The sequence below is a fragment of the Betta splendens genome, chromosome 19 (assembly GCF_900634795.4).
Source record: "Betta splendens chromosome 19, fBetSpl5.4, whole genome shotgun sequence".
NCBI classification, from domain to species: Eukaryota; Metazoa; Chordata; class Actinopteri; order Anabantiformes; family Osphronemidae; genus Betta; species Betta splendens.
In genome coordinates this window covers 14,567,626-14,588,021 of record NC_040898.2, presented here as the reverse complement: position 1 = coordinate 14,588,021, position 20,396 = coordinate 14,567,626, and the positions used below count along the sequence as shown (strand labels likewise).

At 52.2% G+C, this 20,396-nt stretch overlaps 2 protein-coding genes across 4 annotated transcripts; both read left to right on the top strand.

The window, feature by feature from the left end:
- Positions 1-1,420: 1,420 nt before the first annotated feature.
- Positions 1,421-10,050, top strand: tekt3 (tektin 3). 3 transcript variants are annotated; one of them, XM_029134267.3, is made up of 11 exons: positions 1,421-6,128; positions 6,225-6,333; positions 6,437-6,561; positions 6,962-7,130; positions 7,218-7,803; positions 8,234-8,317; positions 8,393-8,463; positions 8,536-8,679; positions 8,813-9,035; positions 9,500-9,654; positions 9,724-10,050. In XM_029134267.3, exons 5-11 carry the CDS (start codon positions 7,234-7,236, stop codon positions 9,938-9,940), a joined length of 1,464 nt encoding a protein of 487 aa, XP_028990100.1. In that variant the 5' UTR covers positions 1,421-6,128; positions 6,225-6,333; positions 6,437-6,561; positions 6,962-7,130; positions 7,218-7,233; the 3' UTR covers positions 9,941-10,050. The 3 variants fall into 3 exon arrangements, with proteins under 3 accessions (XP_028990100.1, XP_028990099.1, XP_055360436.1); XM_029134266.3 differs by having other exon boundaries at positions 1,421-6,333; XM_055504461.1 differs by lacking the exons at positions 1,421-6,128; positions 6,225-6,333 and having other exon boundaries at positions 6,381-6,561.
- A 3,311-nt stretch (positions 10,051-13,361) lies between these two features.
- On the top strand, positions 13,362-18,289 carry pmp22b (peripheral myelin protein 22b). Its single transcript, XM_029134337.3, has 5 exons — positions 13,362-13,524; positions 13,980-14,069; positions 14,210-14,303; positions 16,449-16,589; positions 16,998-18,289. The coding sequence occupies exons 2-5, from the start codon at positions 13,992-13,994 to the stop codon at positions 17,156-17,158; spliced, it is 474 nt and encodes a 157-aa protein (XP_028990170.1). The 5' UTR covers positions 13,362-13,524; positions 13,980-13,991; the 3' UTR covers positions 17,159-18,289.
- The last annotated feature ends 2,107 nt before the right edge of the window (positions 18,290-20,396 follow it).

The window sequence follows — 20,396 nt, the reverse complement described above, 5'->3', positions numbered from 1 at the left end:
ATGTAAATGATGATCAGTAATGAGAGTGAAACAAGAAGGAGAAGAACAAAACACACCTTTAGTTAATTAATTGACTCCAATCAATTTAACGTCCATTAACATGTCATAAACAGTGTCTAATGTAAAAGCGGGTGCAGATGTGAACAGCTGTCTGGGCCTTCCAGGAACCATGCACCTCTTCAGACCAGCGCTGTGGATCCATCTCCTGTGCAAACAGCAGACTCAGGACCTGTCAACGCTAACAGATGTGACACGCGGAGCCAGAACCAGCAGCTGGTGAAGTAAAAGCACAAACACGCTGTTAAAGTCCACTCTGAACGGACCAGGGGAACCTGTGGATGTGTTGGAAGCACTTCACCCACCACAGATGTGGCCGATAAGACGGGGTGTGAGGTCGCGTGGACTCCCAGCATCCTGCTGCCGTGGGGGGGCAGATGCACGGTGCCGTCAGCCGAGGGGGGACCGGACTCGTACTGGGTGGAGGGAGTTCACTTCCTTCCCCACGAGCTGCTCGCAGGGACGGCCCCGTCTCTGCCCTGGAAGTGGGTGGAGAGGAGGCCCGAGGTATTTAGAGGAAACACAGGCGTGGCCCCACATTCCCGCGCTCTGACTGGAAATGCAAAGCACAGGAGGGAAGAGCCGGACGGATACCACTGCTCCATCATCTGCACCCAGTTAACGAGACACCCCCTCGAACCCCTCACACGCCCCTCAAATGAAGAAGCGGCTTGTGTTTCTGTTTGTTCTGTGTCTGGTCTGTATTCAATAACCACAACATTTACTTACAACAGGCCCCGTGTTGACTGGCAGCGGTCGCGACCTAACGATCCATTAAGTCATTCAGGAAACCGCCGCCTGCTCCGTCCTAGCGTGGAAAAAGGCCGTCAAGTGCGAAGTCGCAGTTGGAAAACAGGAAGAGTGGCCTCATGTTGAGGAGCGTCGCAGTCACGAGCCGCTTCGCGTTTGAATGACTGGATGTTGGATGGGAGTCTGAGGCTGAGCCTTAGTGAAGCGATAGCGCGAGTCAAGTTTCATTCTGCACAATAATAAACTACGGTCTGCGCTATAATAGGATTCTACTCCACTGTGCAGTAAACCCGCGTGACACATGAGTAATGGATGCTCGCTGGGTTTCAGCGTATCTCAGGTATTTAATAAATCTGCAGGTGGTTAGTGCCGAACTCTGCCCAGAGGTGTCAAAGGTCAAAGCCTGCGCATTCCTGCTGCACAGCAAAAGGTCAAAAGGTCACCGACATCCTGGTGAGGAAAAGCTATTTACAAGGTGTGGAACGTAACGATGCGCTGGTCCACACATGCTCATATAAGTACGGCCGCCGGCGCGGGCTCGTCTTCACGCAGCTTCACCCGCGCGGCGGCGGCGGCGGCGGCGGCGGCGGCGGCTCCGCGGGGGGCTGTATTTATAGACGCGGGCCCACCCTGCAGGCATGCTCCACATGCCTCGGCCGTTAGCAGAACCGGTGCCCACCAGAGGCAGAGCATTCCCTGCACCGCTGGCGTTCAGCGCGGAGCAGCCAGATTCAGAAACGCCTCCGCTCTCACGGAGACGCAGCAGAAACAGGCGTGTGACGACGGGGTTGAGTTCAAAGCGAATGTCGAGCAGCGGGAGCACGAGAGGTCGCAAGGGCACAAGAGAATTGCTCTCACTTTACACACATCTGCTGCAGCTCCGACCACGGCCACCATCCGTCCAGCAAAGTTTCCAATCTTCTGTCCTCAGCTGCGAATAAAACATGCAGCGCTTCTATTTTTAGACTTTTAACACAGCAGCAGCAGCATCATGATGTTGGAGCCGGTCTGAGCTGTGTTTCACTGTAAATGACTAAAGGTGAACACGCATCCTCTGAGGCCCATCAGGCTAGACTGTAGCTGCTGTGATGCCATTACATGTTATACACTGGTTGGAAACGTGTGAAGCACTGGATCAAAGTGGACCACAGACATTTCAGCTGCAATTAAATTAAAAACATGTAACGTTCGTTAAAACTGCGGATGTGACTGATCCTCATTATTGAGACAGTGATCATAGCAGCCAGAACCCTGACTCAATCAAGTGACCAGACTAACTCAATCAACCAATCCTCCTCCACATAAACCTGTAGGGGGCAGCAGTGAGCACCACTCAGCTTCTGACTTCCTCATCGTACTCTTCTCTTTCACTTTGAGGATTCCTGACTCTCTTCCTCCCTGTGCCCAACTCCTCCCGCAAACTCACCCCCACAGGACTCCCCCCACAGGACTCACCCCACAGGACTCCCCCCACAGGATTCACCCCACAGGACTCGGTCCCACAGGACTCGGTCCCACAGGACTCGGTCCCACAGGACTCACCCACTGGATGCTCACTGGATCGATATTATGCCGCTAAGCACACACTGAAAGAACTTTAAAAAGCTCTCCCGCTGGTTTGAAGTCGCTCGTTTCTACAGCAGCGTTTTAATACTGACGTGGGATGCTGGTATTTTATCAATGTGCGCGGTGGGCGCCCGCTGGGTGGGTTCCTGTAGACAGAAGCACAGCGGGGGTTCGGATCTGTGTCTGTGAGACACAGCGGCTCTTTGTTGGGCTCAGCAGACAGTCAGCGCTATGCTGCCTCCTCTGCTCGGGGAGCAGAGTCCCGGCTAATGAGGCAGTTAGTTCATCAATCTTTAACCATTACAGTTATAGGCAGGGTCTCAATGTGCAGCGCTCCCCTGCTTTGTTTCCTGCAGCTCCAGGGGGAGGAGGCTGAAGTCCAGACCCACGCAGCATCCAGCATCAGCTCTGTGGGCAAAAGAGCAGGAACGAGCCAGTAACATCCAGTCGGGTCGGGAGCACAGAACCAGAGCTGCACAAACACAGAGACCCTGAAATAGTGAGAAAGGCCTGATAGGTGTTATACAGGAGGACGCAGACGCTCGGACACAGAGCAGAAGGTCTGACCTTTATTTGTGACCTCACTTTTATTGACGCCGGCTCCGCCCACGGAGGTCAGTGTGCATTCCCAGCTGCTGAGGCCCGTCCTGTCCACACAGAACCAGCAGAGCTCAACCCATAGCTCAACATACAGCCGGAGACATAAACATCCCAGTTAGAATGAGAGCATTACACTGAACTAGTGAGACGCGGCGTCACAGAGAACACGTTTCCCAGCAGTAAATGTCTCCACATCCTTGATGGATGCAAACCTTCACATTATGACATTAAGACTTGCAGCTGCGTCTCTAGGAGACACTTGAAGTGCCAGGAAAAATGGCTCAAATCTGACAATCGCCTCCTTCTGCCTGCGTCCAAGTTTAGGACAACTGCAAGCGTTTGACAGGCTGCGAGGAGCTGACAACACGAAGCTGCTGGCATTTCAGAGAGTGAGGGAGAGAAACGGGCTGGAAAATTCCTCCAGTTTTAAATGCCTTTGTCCGCCTCGGAGCAGTAAATCTGAATCCTGGCCCGTGTGAGATGCAGAAGTCAGGGAGACGCGCTGCATCTGTTTACAGGCAACGACAGCAACAACGACAGAATGAAAACGAAAGCCAGGCCCAGAAACAGAACTGGTTCCTCCGTCTGACACCAGAACTTCCTGTCCTGACGCTCAGCTCGATGCACAGTCTCCCATCAACAGCCACAGTGGCTGAAAGAAGTGAGCAAATGGAACAATCACCAGGCGCTGGAGGAAGCGGCGCCACATGTGGACCGGGCCTCACTCATCTGACCACGACGCGCTCGGCCGTGAGTCAGCGCGAAACCATCTGAGGTTTTAGTCATTCATGTCCGTCCTCAACAAGCACAGGCTGCGTTTCTCCTAATTTGGGGAGTGAGAGCAACACGCACTGAGTCAGCACGGAAACACGATAAACATTTGGCCAAAAATAGCCGACTGGACCGACTGGAATCAGAGATACTACGAGTCGGACCCTGGATGAGGATAGAAACACGATTCACGGAGCTTCCTATCGTTTCTATTGTGTGGAGCCCTTCCTGCGTTTGTGCAGCGGAGGTGCTGCCCTTCGCTCCGTCTAAACAACCACACATTCATGGAACCTCGGCAGCCTCTTCAGACTCCGTGAGAGGACACATAATGTCACGCAGCCTCAAGCATCTGGGCCCTGTGCTCCGTTTTGTCTCCAGGCCTCCCCTCGGCCGCCCTCTCCTCCGCGCCGCACAGTGGCTCCAGTGGAATGTGATGACCACGGAGGGGACAAAGCCCTGCATTCATGCCCCGCGTCCCACTGCAAGTCTGGCCTGAGAGCCTCCATCGCGGAGCGGAGGCCGCGTCCGAGAGCGGCCGACCCGCAGCCACGTCTGCATCACTCAGCGCTCCGCCGACCACTCTGGGCACTTTGGAAGTGATGCAGCACAAGCTGGAGTCCATGTCAAGCAGCAGAAAGCCGGCGCCCATTACGTTTAATGGCTGCATGAGCGATTTAAGAGGCGTTGTGAAGAGAGAGCAACCGAAAACAATGAGCAGAGCTAATTCTGGAGAGATAAATCAGTGGGTTTTCACAGAGCGACTTCACACAGGGCCATAAAGAGCCCGCTGCCGGCCTGTCTGTCTGCCTCTGCTGCTCCGTCTCAGGATCTAATTCAGCCTCCATTTGCCTCCTTTGTGCAGGTAATATAATAGAGGCCTCGGTAGTTACCGTGCAACCCCACGCAAACACGCAGACAGGCTGCAGGTGGAAACACAGCACGTGTCTGTGGACGAGCCAGATGTTTGGCTCAGACTCATCAAGTGCTGACAATTAATCAACGATACTTTTATTATACTTAGTTACACTTAAAGCAGTAATCACCAGCGGCACCCTAATTAAATCTGCTGTAAAACAACCCAGCTCCCTCGTTTTAATGGAGCAGCTTTGAAGCTAATTGAATTATTACTGACACAGCACTTTCATTTAAAGCCTTTTTTGGGCCTAAACGCTTAACTGGCAGCCGCAGTCCCAATAAAATGAAATTGCAATGCGTACGGAGAGATTTTATTGCATTTCTGCTGCTTCGCTGCAACGATTTAGCTTTTTATTAAAGTCAGATGGAAAAAATAGGAGCGAGAGGAATATCATGGCTCCCAGAGTAAACAGTCAGGCCACACTGAGCAGCCCAGAGCCATCTGTGATTTTCCCAGCAGGGGACACTAATACTGTCATTGGGTTTAATGGTTCATCTCATCCCCTGCTCCTCTCCTGGTGTGGCCGTCCTCCTCATAGACGGCTCCATGCACAATTCATGAGAGGAATCTGATGCCGTGGAGTCGGCCCGAGCGATGCAGGCAGACGTGCGAGCGGGCGAGCGAGCGAGCGAGCGACCGAGCACAGGATTTAAAACAGGAAACCTTGCAGTGGCGTGAGCAGTCAAACAGGAAGAAGTCAGAGAAAGCGGTGGGTGGCGAAAACACCAGCAGCCGCAGAGGGAATGGATGTGGGCGTGTTTTCACTGGGTGGGAATGTTTCAGACCTCCTGTCTGTTGTTGCCAGCGGTCAGCAACGAGCATGAAAACGTGCAGTCCTTCCTGAGAGCATCGCTGCTGCTGTCTAAGTGGAGGTGACAGCGCGCCTGCTCCCTCAGACATCTCCACTATGCAGCAATTCACAACACTCCCCCACGGGCCGCAGGCAGGCATATATATAGGCCCGTCTAATGTTTCCTCACGTTCTGAGGCCGCTGGGAGAACGGCCGGGAAGCACTTTTCCAGCGCCTCCGTGCAGGACGGGAATCTCATACGAGGGCTCGCGCTCTGTGCGTCTCTGGGAGGTATTTATAGCGGCTGAGGTCAGGGCAGCTTGGCCTTCTTCAACCTGGCCATGTTAAGTGATGCTACAGGCCGCAGGGGTGGGGCCAGGGCGCGTCGTTCCATTCTAAATCCAAAGGCCCATGTTTACGACAATAGTAGCCTGACGACAAGGTGCAAAACAGGGCACGCGATCGGCCCGTTTGAAGCCGTCCACGCCCTGAGGAACGCCTCAAGCTCCACCTAGCATCAGAGCCATGGCCTGTGTGCTTGGTTTTGATCCAGGCTCAGGTCGGGCGGCCATCTGCCCCGATTGGCTGGTGGCAGAAAAGCAGCAAACAGAACACAGGGCCCATGGGAAGCACAGCCCTGAGGCTGAGGAGGTAGAAAGCATCAGCATCTGCTGCTGGTGAGGTTTTATAGCCAAAGTTTAGAGCAGCTCTAATAAAAGCACCAACATATTTAATGATTGGGGTTCATTTTTCTTGTGTTTCCTCTACGACAGAGACGCTCAGTGACTCCTGGCTACTGCTGTGTCCACTGCTGTGTCCACTGCTGTGTAGTGGAAACGGGGCTATCGTCTGTCCGGCCCGACCCCTTCACAACACATTAGTGTAAATGATCCGCATTCCGACTGGTCGGTAACACAACGCAGATTATTATTCTGCGCTGCCGAGGTTCATGTGGACTCTTCCTGTGGCATGAATCATTCAACAGGCTGCTGTAATCCATCCAGAGCTGCCTCCTCAGGGTGGGGTGGCGGCGCGGTGCCACCTGATGCTGCCTGGAGACCGACTGGACTCCAAGACAAAGCTCAGATTCCTTCTAAGAAAACATGCCAGGTATGTGAGCGACGCTACTCTGCGCCTTGACTTCTAATGGTGGCAGAAATGTTACTTTCCTTCTCATGATTAGGTTAAATTTAGCTTTTCAAGCCACTTGACTTTTATCACAGGTAAGTCAGGAAAGTACAGAACAACAGCAAAGCCAACAAAGTCACAGCACATATGAAGGGTCACGATACCAACATATGGAATTATATCATTATCCTACAAACGCCTGCCTGATAAGAGAAAGCTGAAACAAGCTTGTTCCAAGTTGAGCTAAGAGCTCGTTTACAGTGTGACAACATGTTGAGATCTTCCGTGCACTTAAACAAAGTAAAAGCACCTGCGTACCATTAATTTGAAAATCCAGGCAGCGCGTTGCTGTAACCTATGGCAACTGCTTGTGTGTCAACAGAAATCTTGGACAGGCCAACTCCTGCAGCCCGCGGCTGAAGCACCATTGGCTGGCTCTGTGAATGAATCCATTATGCATGTCAGTTCACCTTTAGCGTGTTGTTGAGCTCATTTCCAGGTAAACACGGCCGAGAGCTTGTCGGATCGGAGCAGTGAAGGAAAATAGCTCGGTAAGACTGTTCCATCAGGTTTTCTCACTCTCCTGGTGATTCCTTGTTACTAACATGTTGAGACCACTGTTTATGCATTGAATCCAGTGGTACCAAGGCGAAGATGGAGCTGATCGGATCCACCCTGACGGCCACGTATGCTCGGCCAAAGACCAGCCACTTCCTCCCCGCCATCTCCACCATGGCCTCCAGCTACCGCGGCACCCAGCCTGCCTTGCTCATGAACCCCAGTGCCAACCTGTGGAGGACCAACAGCTACTACAAGAGCAGCAGCCTGGTCCCGACCGCCGCCTCCTTACAGCGAGAGAACCTGGACCTGGCCCGGGCCAAGACCATGTTCTATCCATCCAACAGGACAGCGCTGACCACCCGCTACACGCCCGAGGACTGGCACAAGTCCAACCAGAACAACTACAGGGAATCCGAATCGTCCCGGAAAAGCGCAGAGCGCCTCAGGAAGGACACGATTAGACTGATGCAGGACAAGGAGCAGCTGACCAGACGGACTCAGGAGAGCACCAGCAAGAACATCGGCGAGCGGCTCAACGACATTGTGTTCTGGAAGTCTGAGCTGAGCCACGAGATCGACAGCATGGTGACAGAGATCGCAGCTCTGACCGAGGTCAAGAGGAGGCTGGACCGAGCCCTGGCCGAGACGGAGGGGCCCCTTCAGGTGAGGACCAGACTCTGGTCACAGCAATGATTCTGCTCCCAAAGCAACCAACGCAGCGGCCTTCGGGTTTAAGACCATTGTGTCCGTGTCATTGTTCATGCACGATGTGTCACAGTATCTGTAGCGAGACTCGGGCTCCTGGTTACGCTGCCGCAACAGTACCTGCTCCCGCTGAGTGAAGCCTTAATTAGATCACCTAAGTCGCATGTAAGAGCAGCTCTGCTCATCTGTGTCGGGACGTGCGAGTGAGATGAATCTGACTAGAGATCAGATGACGCCTTCCTGGGCTAATATCACGTAGCGGGAGGTCATACGTTCCCAGTAGCTGCACCGTTAACGTCAGTTTACCGCCTCGAACGTTGTCGTCATTGATTACAATGTCTCATTGAAGCATTTAAACCTGACTCAGTCACCATCAATCTGCCAATAGGTGTCTCAAGAGTGTTTGTACCACAGAGAGAAGCGGATATCCATCGATCTGGTACATGATCACGTGGAGAAAGATCTGATCAAGGTACTGTTGAAGCCGCACCACTAAATGTGTTACGGAGGAAATGTGACGATTACATCTGCCTCATCTTTCAACAAGGAAGTGGAAGTCATCAAGTCGTGTCAGGAAAGGATGAGGAGGCACCTCGACCGAGCTGTTGCTCAGCTTGCGTAAGCTAGAAATGAATTATTTAGTCAAATGATAAGAAGCAAAAGCGTTTGACGCTTTGGTTTTTGTGTCAGCGCCAACCGAGCAGCGCAGCACGAGCTAGAAAGAGACATGAGCGACAAAGTGAACGCTCAGAGGATCGACGACAGGTGTCACCATCTGAGGAACACGTCGGACGGGATCAGCTATTACCGAGGGATCGACCGGCTCGACCCGGCGTGAGTAGAACTTTGACACGTTCCTGAAAAGTGACCAAAAACCAGCCAAGTTACGAGGAGTTCATCCTCTGGGAACCATGAACAGCGGATCAAAGCCCACGTACCTTAAGGTGATGTGATTCTGTTTGTCCAGGCTGTCTGTGCCGGACTCATGGTCCAGGTTCACAGACGACAACATCCTGCAGTCCCAGAGCCAACGGGCCGCGTCCCACAAGCTCAGGGACGAGATAGAGATCCTGCTGAGCACCACGTCCAACGAGATGTGGACCCAGTTCAACAGCGTCAACGTGGCCTTCACCAACCGCATCTCAGAGACGGCGGATGCAAAGAGCAGCCTGCAGACCCACCTGGCCAAGGTGGGCTGTTCCTGGCAGGCGCCCCCTAGTGGCCGCTCTGTTTTACTGCGTACAGGTGGAACGCCGAGCAGCTTGTGGCCTTCTGAACTCGGTTAACTTCATTTGCTTCCTATTATGTGATCATGTGTTGGAACCCTGCTCTTTCTAGCAGCAGCCTGTCCAGCTGTAAACCTCCTTTTCTAATAGAGAAGCTGTAACGGACGCTCCTTCCGTCGCTGGAGCCGAGGTCTCATTGTTCTCCTGTTAATTGCTGCAGGTTACACTTTGAGTGCGTGTCAGCTGTCGAATGGGTTTGAACACAGACAACAGCTGTAATACGAGACACGCAGCCCTTAATAAAGCCCAGCCTCTGTCGGCTGTGAGGAGACGTGATTTGTTTGAATCCAATTACATGGGATGGGTTTGGACAGAGCGGAGCACTGTGCACAGAGACCACCTCTCTGACAGACCATCGCTGTGTCCAGACTCTGCAGGAGATCTTCCAGACCGAGATGCTGATCGAGTCTCTGAAAAAGGCCCTGAGAGACAAGGAGAACCCGCTGAAGGTGGCCCAGACCAGGCTGGAGGAGAGGACGCGCAGGCCCAACGTGGAGCTCTGCAGGGACAACCCCCACCACAGGTGAAGGGATCCACCAGCTTCTCCCTGGTGTCCTTCACTGTCTCAGAGCTGCGCTTCCTCCTCCTTCAGGCTCGTGGGTGAGGTGAGGGAGATCGAGGACACCATCCATAAGCTGCAGGAGCGTCTGAGGGAGGCGGAGGGCGCCCTGCAGATCCTGGTGAAGGCCAAAGTCAGCCTGGAGCACGACCTGTCCATCAAGGCCAACTCGCTGTTCCTGGACCAGGAGCGCTGCATGAGCATACGCAAGAGCTTTCCCAGCATGCCGCGCCTGGTGGGCTACGCCTAGGCTTCTACTGCTGTGATGGTTTTAATGGTGTGGGTGGTTTTAACCAGTGGCTTGATTTACTGAATGCACACAAAACAGAAAAAACAATTACAATGATTAAACTGCTTTAACCAACACTCATTGCTTTGTCTTGTATTTGCTCTGTTCGTCCCGACGTCGCGTTCCAGTGAAGAGCAAACAGCTCTCCTGTTCACACGTGACACTAATCTCCAAACAAACGACTTGAGCAGCGCAAACACACGTCACCTTCGCCCGACGGGAAAGCGCCGCGGGCGCGGATTTCATGTGATTCAGTGAACGAGGCCGTGAACACTGTCACGACGCCCTCATGACCTGCGGCTTCGCTGAGGAGTGAGCGCCTGCAGCTCCAAAGAGATCAGCAGCATTGTGTTGGATCCCTGCTCCTCCCACCTCCTCCGCTGCAGGAACATGTGCAGCTCATGCTTCCAGGTGAAACAAGGCGCAGCAGAAGCAGCAGCAGCGGTTCTGCAGACGATCAATGCTAGCGATAAGTGCTCCAACGTGGAACCCAGGCCTGAAAGTTGACCCCGAATCCGCCCCAAAGACAAACGTGCTGCTGGTCAACAGCCGCTCTGCAAACACGGCGTGTGAGGGTTTGTGTGTGTGGAACCAGCGCATTCCTGCTGCTCAGCTCCACTACTCTCGTCACCTTGTAATTAAACTGACAGCAGCCAGGCTCCTCCCCTTCACCTGCTCCAGGCCGGGGTCTCTCCCACAGACACAAATAGGCCTCCTCCATGTGGGGAATGCAGTGGGAACGTACGGGCAGGGTATTTTTAACACCTTCTCTTGTTATAGACGCCCTCACCCGGGTTATTCTGTGTTTCATGCCACACTGAAGAGCTGACTCTGTTCTACTCTGTACTCTGTAATTACAGACTCAGACAGAATGTGCACGGAGACAGTTCCAATCAGATAATATTAGTATAACTGTAATCTGCTTGGCATCTAATTGAATTTCTATTGATTCCTCCTGCATTGTGGCCTCTAGGGGGCGCATCAGACTCTGCAAACTGCAACGTTAGAAAGTCGTCACAGCTCTTTCATTAGAGAAGTCGTTGATTCATGGGCTCGCGTTGTCATCGTGCACAGAAGCAGCAGAAGTAACAGCACACGCAGCTGTCTCCTGGTTGGACCGGTTTTATCTCTGCACCCTGACCTCCTCGAACCGCGTGACCAGCACTCATGTGGTTCCAGGGGTCATCAGGGCCGAGCTCTAAAACGCTCCTTGTGCCTTGTCCTGGCTGTGTTACGCTGCTTAACAGGAAAAAGCCAAGAATAAAACTCCACATTTACAAAGAGAACTGTGTCTGGGTCACAAGTGCTGCTGTCAGAGCATCACTGCTTTTACTACGGCCACTGTTTGAACAGAACGCGCAGATTCATGGGAACCAGCTCTTCCTGTGGCTTTTGGAGCGCTTCCAAACTCGGACTTTTCTCCAGAGGCTCTTTTCTCCCGCTGCTCCATTGTTGGGCTGCTGAGTCTTTCTGAGGCTATAAGTCAGTGAAAGCAATAAGGAGACGCGGGCAGGAAGCCGTGGAGTCACGCGGCTGCTCACCAGAGGAAGCAGCGGAGCGGCTGATAAGATGCGTGGCCTTCTGTGGTTCACCATCCCAACGGCCACACCGGCATTCAGCATGTTGATCAGTGCATCTGCGCTGAGCCCGGCCTCCGGCCGAGTGCAGCGCCTCCCTGCTGGTGCCAGTCACACGCTGCTGCAGCCGTTCTGCTGAATCATAGTGCGGTGAGGACTTCACGACTGGACGATACGAGGAGACGAGGGAGTGAGCTCATGCACACACACGTTTTGTCCGCTCTGCATCCTGTCTTCCCCATTTATGAACGAAATGACGCCAGGGAACATATGAGACTATTATCATGTGGTCGCCGTTGCCATGGTTACGGCAATAACATGGATCATAGTAGCTTTACACGTAATGCTGCATAAACTGCTAAAAGGACAAACAGTAGTTTTTCCCATAGTGTGAACACAGGTGCCAGTGGAGAGAGGTCCGGTCCAAGTCCTACTGACACACAGATAACAGCACCTCACGACCAACGACTGGATCAGTCCAATCCACCTTTGACCAGCACCGGCACCGGCACCGGGACCGGCTGAGGCCTGGTGCTGCAGGTCTGACCTGTAGGACCGTCCGCTGTGGAGTCATAATTCACCATAACCATGAGTAACTCCGCTCTCCAGGTCCTGTGGCTTTGGTAAATAGTCTCATAACATAAGGTGAGCTGTCAGACGCTGTTCTACACGCTGCTTCGCTCCGTATCTCCCCTGAAACGCTTGTTATGTGACTCTGGCGTCAGCGCCGGCTTTGGATCCATTAGACGTGTCATCCCACTGACTGTCAGACTTTTACAAACATAGACATATAAGGGACGGGTCTCAACAGGAGTCGCTGTAAACCACCTGATCTCTGGGTTCAACACAAAACGGACATCCTCTGCAAACACAAGGACCTCTGCGGCTGCAGCCGACGAGGCCACAGGCTGTGATCACGGAGCAGCCGCTCACGGCTGTGATGTGGTCGTGTGCCGTGACATAAAAGCAACAGCAGCTCCGCTGTCACGCGAGTGTGTGAAACACAAGGAGCAGATAAGGCTTGTTGACAGAGGGCATCTGAGGTCATGCAGCTCCTGAGCCCCTGTCCACGTCTGCTGACGTTGGGGAAATGCGCCATCCATCAAGCCTGGAATTCTGACTTCATCCTGTTTCCAGGCTCTGTCCGTGATGAGGCCGTCAGATCCACAGAAGTCACCTACATATGGATCTGTACATTCCACTCATTGCAGCGGCCGCATTCAAACCAACGCTGTGTGCAGAGTGGGACTGGAGACGATGAGTCAGACAGAGGAGAGCCCTCTCTCTATGTGTGCATCCGTCCACACATTAACACATGGTGTGAGTCATGATACACTGGGGAAAACGCTGCTACTACAGCACAGTGTTTGGGTTGGCAGTTGCCACGGTAACAACAAATGTGAGGTTAAAGGGAAGCGACCTTTATCCAATTTGGACAAAGTCCAACAACAGTTCCACTCAAACTATGCACAGGAAACCACAGCTTGGATGTTTATTATAGCAGAAACTACAATGCACATAACAGATTTTAATCCAGTTGAGAAACAAATTTCTCTGAAATTAATGAACACGCAGTCAGTCTGTCCATATCTACAAATCTGTGAAAAGCGCCAGAGAAGCCCACATTAAACGTGATCCTCGAAGCACAACGTCGCTCCTGGTTCCCACTTCATCCGCGCCACAACACGCGTACTACAGCCCAGTGCGCCTTTACGCACGGCTGCGCTATATCTGGAAGCCTGGCTCCGGACCAGAGGGTCACTCCGTGACGCAACGACGCACGCGGGGCGTTGTTCTTCCATAATGAGACACTTTATAACAGAACGTCAGCGCCGGCGTTAATCTAGTCTGAGGCGACGCTTGGACGGACGGACTACCGCTGTCGGACTCTCGCTGGGAAACGTTGCTTCTGCTTCTTGCGAACCACTTCTTTGCTCCTTTTGGACACAGCGACGAGCTCCGCTCCGAGTAAGTGGACTTCGGTCCGTTCTAAACTTCCTTGTGTTCCCAGAGCGCGCAGCCGCTGGAAACGCGCTCTGGCGCCCGTTCACTGCGCGCTCAGACGCGACGGATCGGCTGCTTGTCGCTCAGAAGTCATCCTGTTAAATCAAATTAACTGCTTGGTTGATATGAAGAACGGTCGTTAACGTGCTTATTTCAATTTTGAAGAGATTTTAGACGAAGCTTCTCATTTAAATTGTGCTTTTGCATAATATAACGGGTTAGTTACTACATGAACACATTACACGCCGTGAACTCGACATCAGCTGAGCGCGACAGGTCCAGACGAAACAGAACCAGGGTTCTCTAAATACTCTGCGTGTTAAACGTGCTGCAGCGACACACCCATGTCTCACCAGTGACACACACACACACACACACACACACACACACACTGACCGTGTCCTCTTCTCTCACTCCAGATCATCTGAAAGATGCTGCTTCTACTACTGGGAATCATCTTCCTGCACGTAGCTGCACTGGTTCTCCTGTTTGTGTCAACAATTGTCAGCGTGAGTTAAAACCCATTGGTTAATATAATTATATATTATTTGATAATTTCATTATAATGATGCGTGGCCTGTTCATTGATCGTCCATCCATTTGTCGCTGCTCTCCACACATGAACTGACCACTGTTTCCATCACACCAGGTGTGGGTTTCAGGTGATGCCGGCTCCTCAGACCTCTGGAGAAACTGCACTACTGACAGTCTGGGACCCGACTGTAATCCAGCATCAACCGGAGGTCAGACGCTTCTCTTTGCCTCAAGGCAGCTTCAACTCTCTGTTTGTATCCTAATAACGCAGCAATTAGCGCTGCCCAGAGGCGTGAAGCTGTAATTAGTCTGAGCTTTGGGGTATTTTCAGGATGGAGGCTTTGAAGAATGACTCACTAATGTCCAGCATTTACTATGGTGATGGCGTGGGTGTGCCGCGCTCCTCTGGGACTTTGGTGCCATCTAGGGCAGAGAATGTGGCAGTGCCGGGCTGCTTTGGGCCTCGCTGATAGGCTGCGGCTGTATAAATAGTCGTGGGGTGATGTCCATATTCAGGTCCATAGCGACGGTGAGGGAGCTGTGGATGTGGGGTGGGGCTGCAGGGAGAATATAGCACGCTGATGCTGGGTCACACCCAGTGACAGATCAGCGGCCAGCGATAGTTTTCAGGGATGGTCACCACAACTAAAGGTCCAGATATTCACTGAAACAGACAGCTCAGTGTTTCTCCGAGACTGTGGGGATTCAAGGATTTTCAGAATAAAAACAGTATAATTTCCACAGCCCCAAAAATGAATGACTTGGCATCAGATGTGTGACATCACTGGGCCTTTGGACTGTTTTGCTAGCAAATGTGCTCCTGCAGCGGGTGATGTCATCAGTCTAGAACGAGGCCGGCTCGGCTGTGTGTGTGTGTGTGTGTGTGTGTGTGTGTGTGTGTGTGTGCCAGGTCCGATGGCACAGCCGCTTTGTTTGAGCTCTGACGCACAGTGTTTGTTTAAGACGGCGCGTGTGCTGTGGGCAGATGGCAGATAGCGGTCTGGACCCGCACGGTGCCGGCGCCGAGCCCCGGACAAAAGGCCCTAAACGTGCTGAGCCATCAACTTCCCTGTCAAGTGAATCATAATCGCGGTCATGGGTTATTTTAAGGCTTCTTGTGCGTTTTGCATTGTTGTTGCCTTGGTTACAATAATAGTGGCTGTTGTGACAGTGTGTGTGTCACAGTCATCACGTGCGCAGCTCTGTGCATCCAGTGAAGTTACTTCATAGAATTTACTCGCTCTAAATTTATCTTTGGAGGAATGTTCTCCGGCCCCACATGTATAAACACGGCGGGCGGGCGGGCGGGCGTTTTATTTTTGGGTGTCGGCCCACAGAACAACCCACGGCAGCGCTTTAACGCCACTCACATTCGCTGCCGGTGACATTCAGATCTCATGTCACCGCGTGTTTCCTACCCCGGACCAGCGAAGGAAGGAAGGAGGGAGGGAAGGAGGGAGCGAGGGAGCGAGGGAAGGAAGGAGGATGAGGCTGTTTAGCACAAGGCAGTGATGCATGGCTTGTTTATAGGTGGGCTCTAATAATAGGACGGCGATGGAACGTTCGCTGCACTGTCTGAGAACAGGATCATTGTGAGGCACAGCGTCTGCTGTGAACGAGCTCCGGGTTCGTGCATCGTGTCCCGTTCGTCCCATCCGGACATGGAGCTGCACCGCTATCACACCGTTATCTGCCTTTCAGCATTCGGACCTGTTTGCAGGCTGCTGTGGTTGGAGGACTCTCCCATTGCATCAGCACGCACACGTTCCTCCCATTAAAACCACAACACGCCTTTGATTTAGCTCATTCAACAACGTCAATAAACAACCGCTGCAGCCCAGTCACATGTAAACACAATTTAGTCGCACAGAAGCAAACGACAATCACGCCCGGCAGCGGCTGCAGAGTAGAGGAGCGTGGATAGAGCAGTGATCAGAAACCCGAGAGGCCGGACTCCGCATGCATAACCTTTAGACAAGAAATAGAAGCTGCTTGGAAGTCCTGGGATTCCTGGCACGGTGGCACAAACGAACCCAGAAGCATCGCACGCAGCGGATGGTCCTCGGCTGGTAATGGTTTAATGGCTCCTACGAGCCAGACCAGCAGCGATCAATAGGGCACATTTAGTCGTGCGTCCTGTTATGAGGGGGCACCAGGCTTTCAGGAACAGGATACCCAGGTCCGACTGTTAGGAGCCATTACACGCTCCCAGAAGTAACCTGACGGAGGCTCGGCCCGTGAGAGCACGCACTCTGACGCCTGCTTTCCATTTGTTCCACTCATTAGGTCCATGTAATATATAAATGATGTTTATAGGTCAGTTCTGGACAACACTCTCCCTCTCCTCCGTTCAGAATGGATTCAAGCGGTCCAGGCCGTCATGATCCTGTCCATCATCTTCAGCTGCCTGTCTCTCGTCCTCTTCTTCTGCCAGCTCTTCACTTTGCAGAAGGGCGGACGCTTCTTCCTCACCGGAACCTTCCAGATCCTCGCCAGTGAGTCCTGCCTCACACGTGCACCTGCTGCACGCTGATATTACACACACCGCACAATGTCTGAAACCCACTCGCTCACGCTGCAGGAAATGAAGCGGGAGACGAGCCACATGCTAATGGTTTATTTAATGCTTCGCTTTTCCCCGTGCCCTTTGGCCGGGCCCATTGTGTGTCCTCCTGGCAGCCCGGGTCGGTCCGGTCTATTGCCTGGCACCCGGGTGCCCACTCAGCCTATCGGGAACGGCCCGGGCACGCTGCCAGCCATGCAAGTTGAAATGTCAGGACGGCTGGCAGCGCCGAGGGAGGTGGGCAGGGTCTCCCTGGAGACAGGGTTGAGCCCAGGACACGGATCTGAGGACAGAACCCCACAGTACCCGCCTTCACTCTGGCTGTGTCCTCGTCCCGCAGGTCTGTTCGTGATGAGCGGCACCATCATCTACACGGTGATGAGTCCGGAGTGGGTCAACGGGAACTACTCCTTCGGCTACTCCTACATCCTGGCGTGGGTGGCCTTCCCGCTGGCGCTGGTCAGCGGACTCATCTACGTCATCTTAAGGAAGCGAGAATGAGCCGTGGCTCCATCCCAGTGCTCCCAGTCTGCGCAGGTGTCACCCACTCTGACAGATAGAGCAGCAGTGGCCACGGAGCCGTCAGATCACATCAGGGGGCAGATACCAAAAAGCAACATGCAAACAACCAACACTGTCTCACTCAAAGGATGTATATAGTATCTATGGTTTAAAACCTATTTATAACACTTTTTACATATGTGTATATAGTTTTTGTGTTGCTCTGCTCATTAAGTGCCTCAGTGTTCGTTTGTAATGACAAATAATTACATGCTTTTTTGTTGTGTTTTCCTTTTTTTCCCTTTTTGTTTTTGCCAAAAAATAAGTAAAAAAACGCAGAAGAAAGTTTCCTGAAGTATATTAAGCTTGAGTGCATGTGTAGAAGTAGAAGAGCAACTAAAGGAGTGGTGACATCCGCTAACGAAGCACAGCCATGGAACATGGATCTGGTCCTTTTTCTACTCTGTGAATTTGCATGTTTCCGTGTTTTAATTTTGGGTATTTTTTCCTTTTTTTCTTATTTTCAACAAAGATGGTGCTATATATTTATCATTCCTATTACATTTACAGGAGTTACTTTAGTAGCTTGCCACTGAGTCAAATGAGAATGGGACAGGGGTCCTCGTCCTGTGCGGCGCCCACGGCCTCTTTAGGGAACAGCTCCTCCTCGTTCAGCATTGAGTTTGAGTTTTTATTGAAGCATTGATGACATCATCACAGAAGTCAGTATTACTGAGCAGCAGGTTTACTTCACAGCTTTAGTTCAGCTCCCATCCTGATGAATGTGTCCCCCGTGTGATGTAACATTCTAATAAACGTGACACTGGAGGAAAAGATGTTTCTAACACAACTAGCAGAAAACGCCAAAGAAGTGAAGCCATATATGAAAAGTAGCAGATGATCGGATGAAGCATTTAGTATTAAGTCCATACATGTAGGTGAGCAGAAGGACAGGGGTCTGAGGCGATGACACAATGTCTGTTTCCCGTACTTGAAGTTTGACGAGCTGCAGTCTCTCCCCTCGTCTGCAAACGCTTCTACTGTATCACATATACTTATGTGTTGTGCACAACAGATGTTCATGGCAATCAAGCCCGAAGCGGCCACTTACTCAATAAAAAGAAGCCAGTCTGTCGCTGTGTATTCCTGTTAAAAGGGACTGGGCTCATGCCTGAAGCATCGAGAGCAGATGTGACAGAAATTTTCACTGAGCGACTCTGTAAAGGTCACGATGCATCACACGAAGGTTGTAACGCTGCGCTCTGTGCAGCGGCGGCCGACGTGTTGCACAGCTATTCCAGAAATGCAGCTTGTGTTTCTGTGGCCTGACATCATCTGCTGTGGTCCGGGCCGAGCCGAGCCTCTCTCTCCGTCTCTCAAGTAGCATAGTAAATAGAGAGAGATAGACAGTAGACGGAGAGATAGATAAGGAAGACGGACGTGCGAGAGGAGATAGAGATAAATAGCGGGATCGATACGAGGAGGAGATCTAGATAATATTATAAGCATCTGATCTGATGTGAGCTGGATCATTCTCCCATCTCGTCTCTCCCTCTCTCACTCGCTCCCTCTCTCTCTCCCTCTCTCTCTCTCTCTCTCTGTCTCTCCCTCTCTCTCACCCTCCCTCTCTCTCCCTCTCTCTCACTGTGGCTCGGGATCCTCACTCTGGGTTCAGTTCGAAGGGACTCGCTCTAATGACAACTGCCCTCGAAGCTGCAGAGTTTGACACCAGTAAACGTTCCGCTTAAACCTCCAAGTGCTCTTGATATTAAAGCTACTGAGTTGAATCATTAAAGGCTGTTTCTTACCACCAACATGGAGACTGTGTCTTTCTGTAACACGAGGCGAATGCACAAAGCATCGACGGCACGTTAATGGTAGGTGGTTTGTGATGTTTCGGTCTCATATACAGCGGGGGGCTGATTCAGCCATGATTTCAGGTCATGGCTTGGACAACACTGCCACCTGCTGGACACGTGCTGTAAATCACAACACTGTGCAAAAGCTCAGCGTCATCAAACAGCGACTCCTCCTGGTCCACAGGGAGCACTACACCGCATGCTGCGTAGAACGTGTGGAAAGAGACTCAACTGTCTCCCACGGGTGCACGATCACATTTTTCTTCCTGAAGTGCGTTAAAGCTCATTAACTCCATATCTATCATTAGGCTTTGTCTGGAACTCGACTTGTTTGTGGTGGAGAGGTGATTTCTCCTGCTTGACGACTCTGTATTACCCTTCAGTCAGTCTAATGAACGCTCCTCCTCCACAGAGGCTGTTATGGCTCACATCATTAGAGATAAAGGCAGGAGATGAAGTTAAATATGCAAAATAAAAAGAAATGATGGGATTTGTGATGGGTTGAAAAAAGCTTTGTGGCTTTTAATCCTCTGTGGATCACAGGCTTGGATCTGGAAGATGGGATGTAGCTTTTAACCACTGGTGTCCATGATAAGAAAATACATGTCTGCCAGGTATGGAGTGTTCCGCATTATTAGCCTGGTGTTTTATGGCTGTCTGGGGGCTCCACACATCACTGCTCAAGCCTGACCCGGCCACGATTCAAGAATAACCTTTAAAATAATCGCTCAGATTGATGCATTCAACTCCCTCCGTCTCGTCTTGTACCGTCACACCCACCGCCTCGTTTCCAGCCGAACGGGAGATAATGTTCCCTCGCCTCTGGAACACAATGAGGGGGATGCAAACAGAAGGTCCACCTTAATCTATCACGGCTCCTTCAAGGTTTCAGGGGTGCGCGGTGACAGGCGCAGAATCGCGGCGCGAGGGAGGAGGGCAACAGACGTAATTAAGGCTCATGAAATGCAAATGGTGCTTTATGGGAGGGGAGGAGGGCTCCGTCCCGCTCCTGCTGCCATCTGCTTGCTATTACTGCCACTACGGTGGGTGGAGGAACCTCTGGCTCCTGATAATTTGTAGCTTTAATAATTTCTTTCTTGGCCGGAGAGGAAAGAGTGAGACAGAGCTGCAGGGGCTGGAGATGTGCAGGAGGCCGGAGCAGGTTCAGATCAGCGGCTCTGCAGCGCCTCGTGCACGTGGATGCAGAGTTCACGTGCACGGCACTCGCAGCCGCTGCAGACCCGGTCTGCGTCACTACACACACAACAGACTACACCGAAGCTGTCAAAGCTGGACCGCGGTCCCTAAATCCCAGAGGACGCCTGCAGTTTGCTTAGGAACATGATCCCCGGCCGCTGGGGGCGAAGCCGTAACCCGGG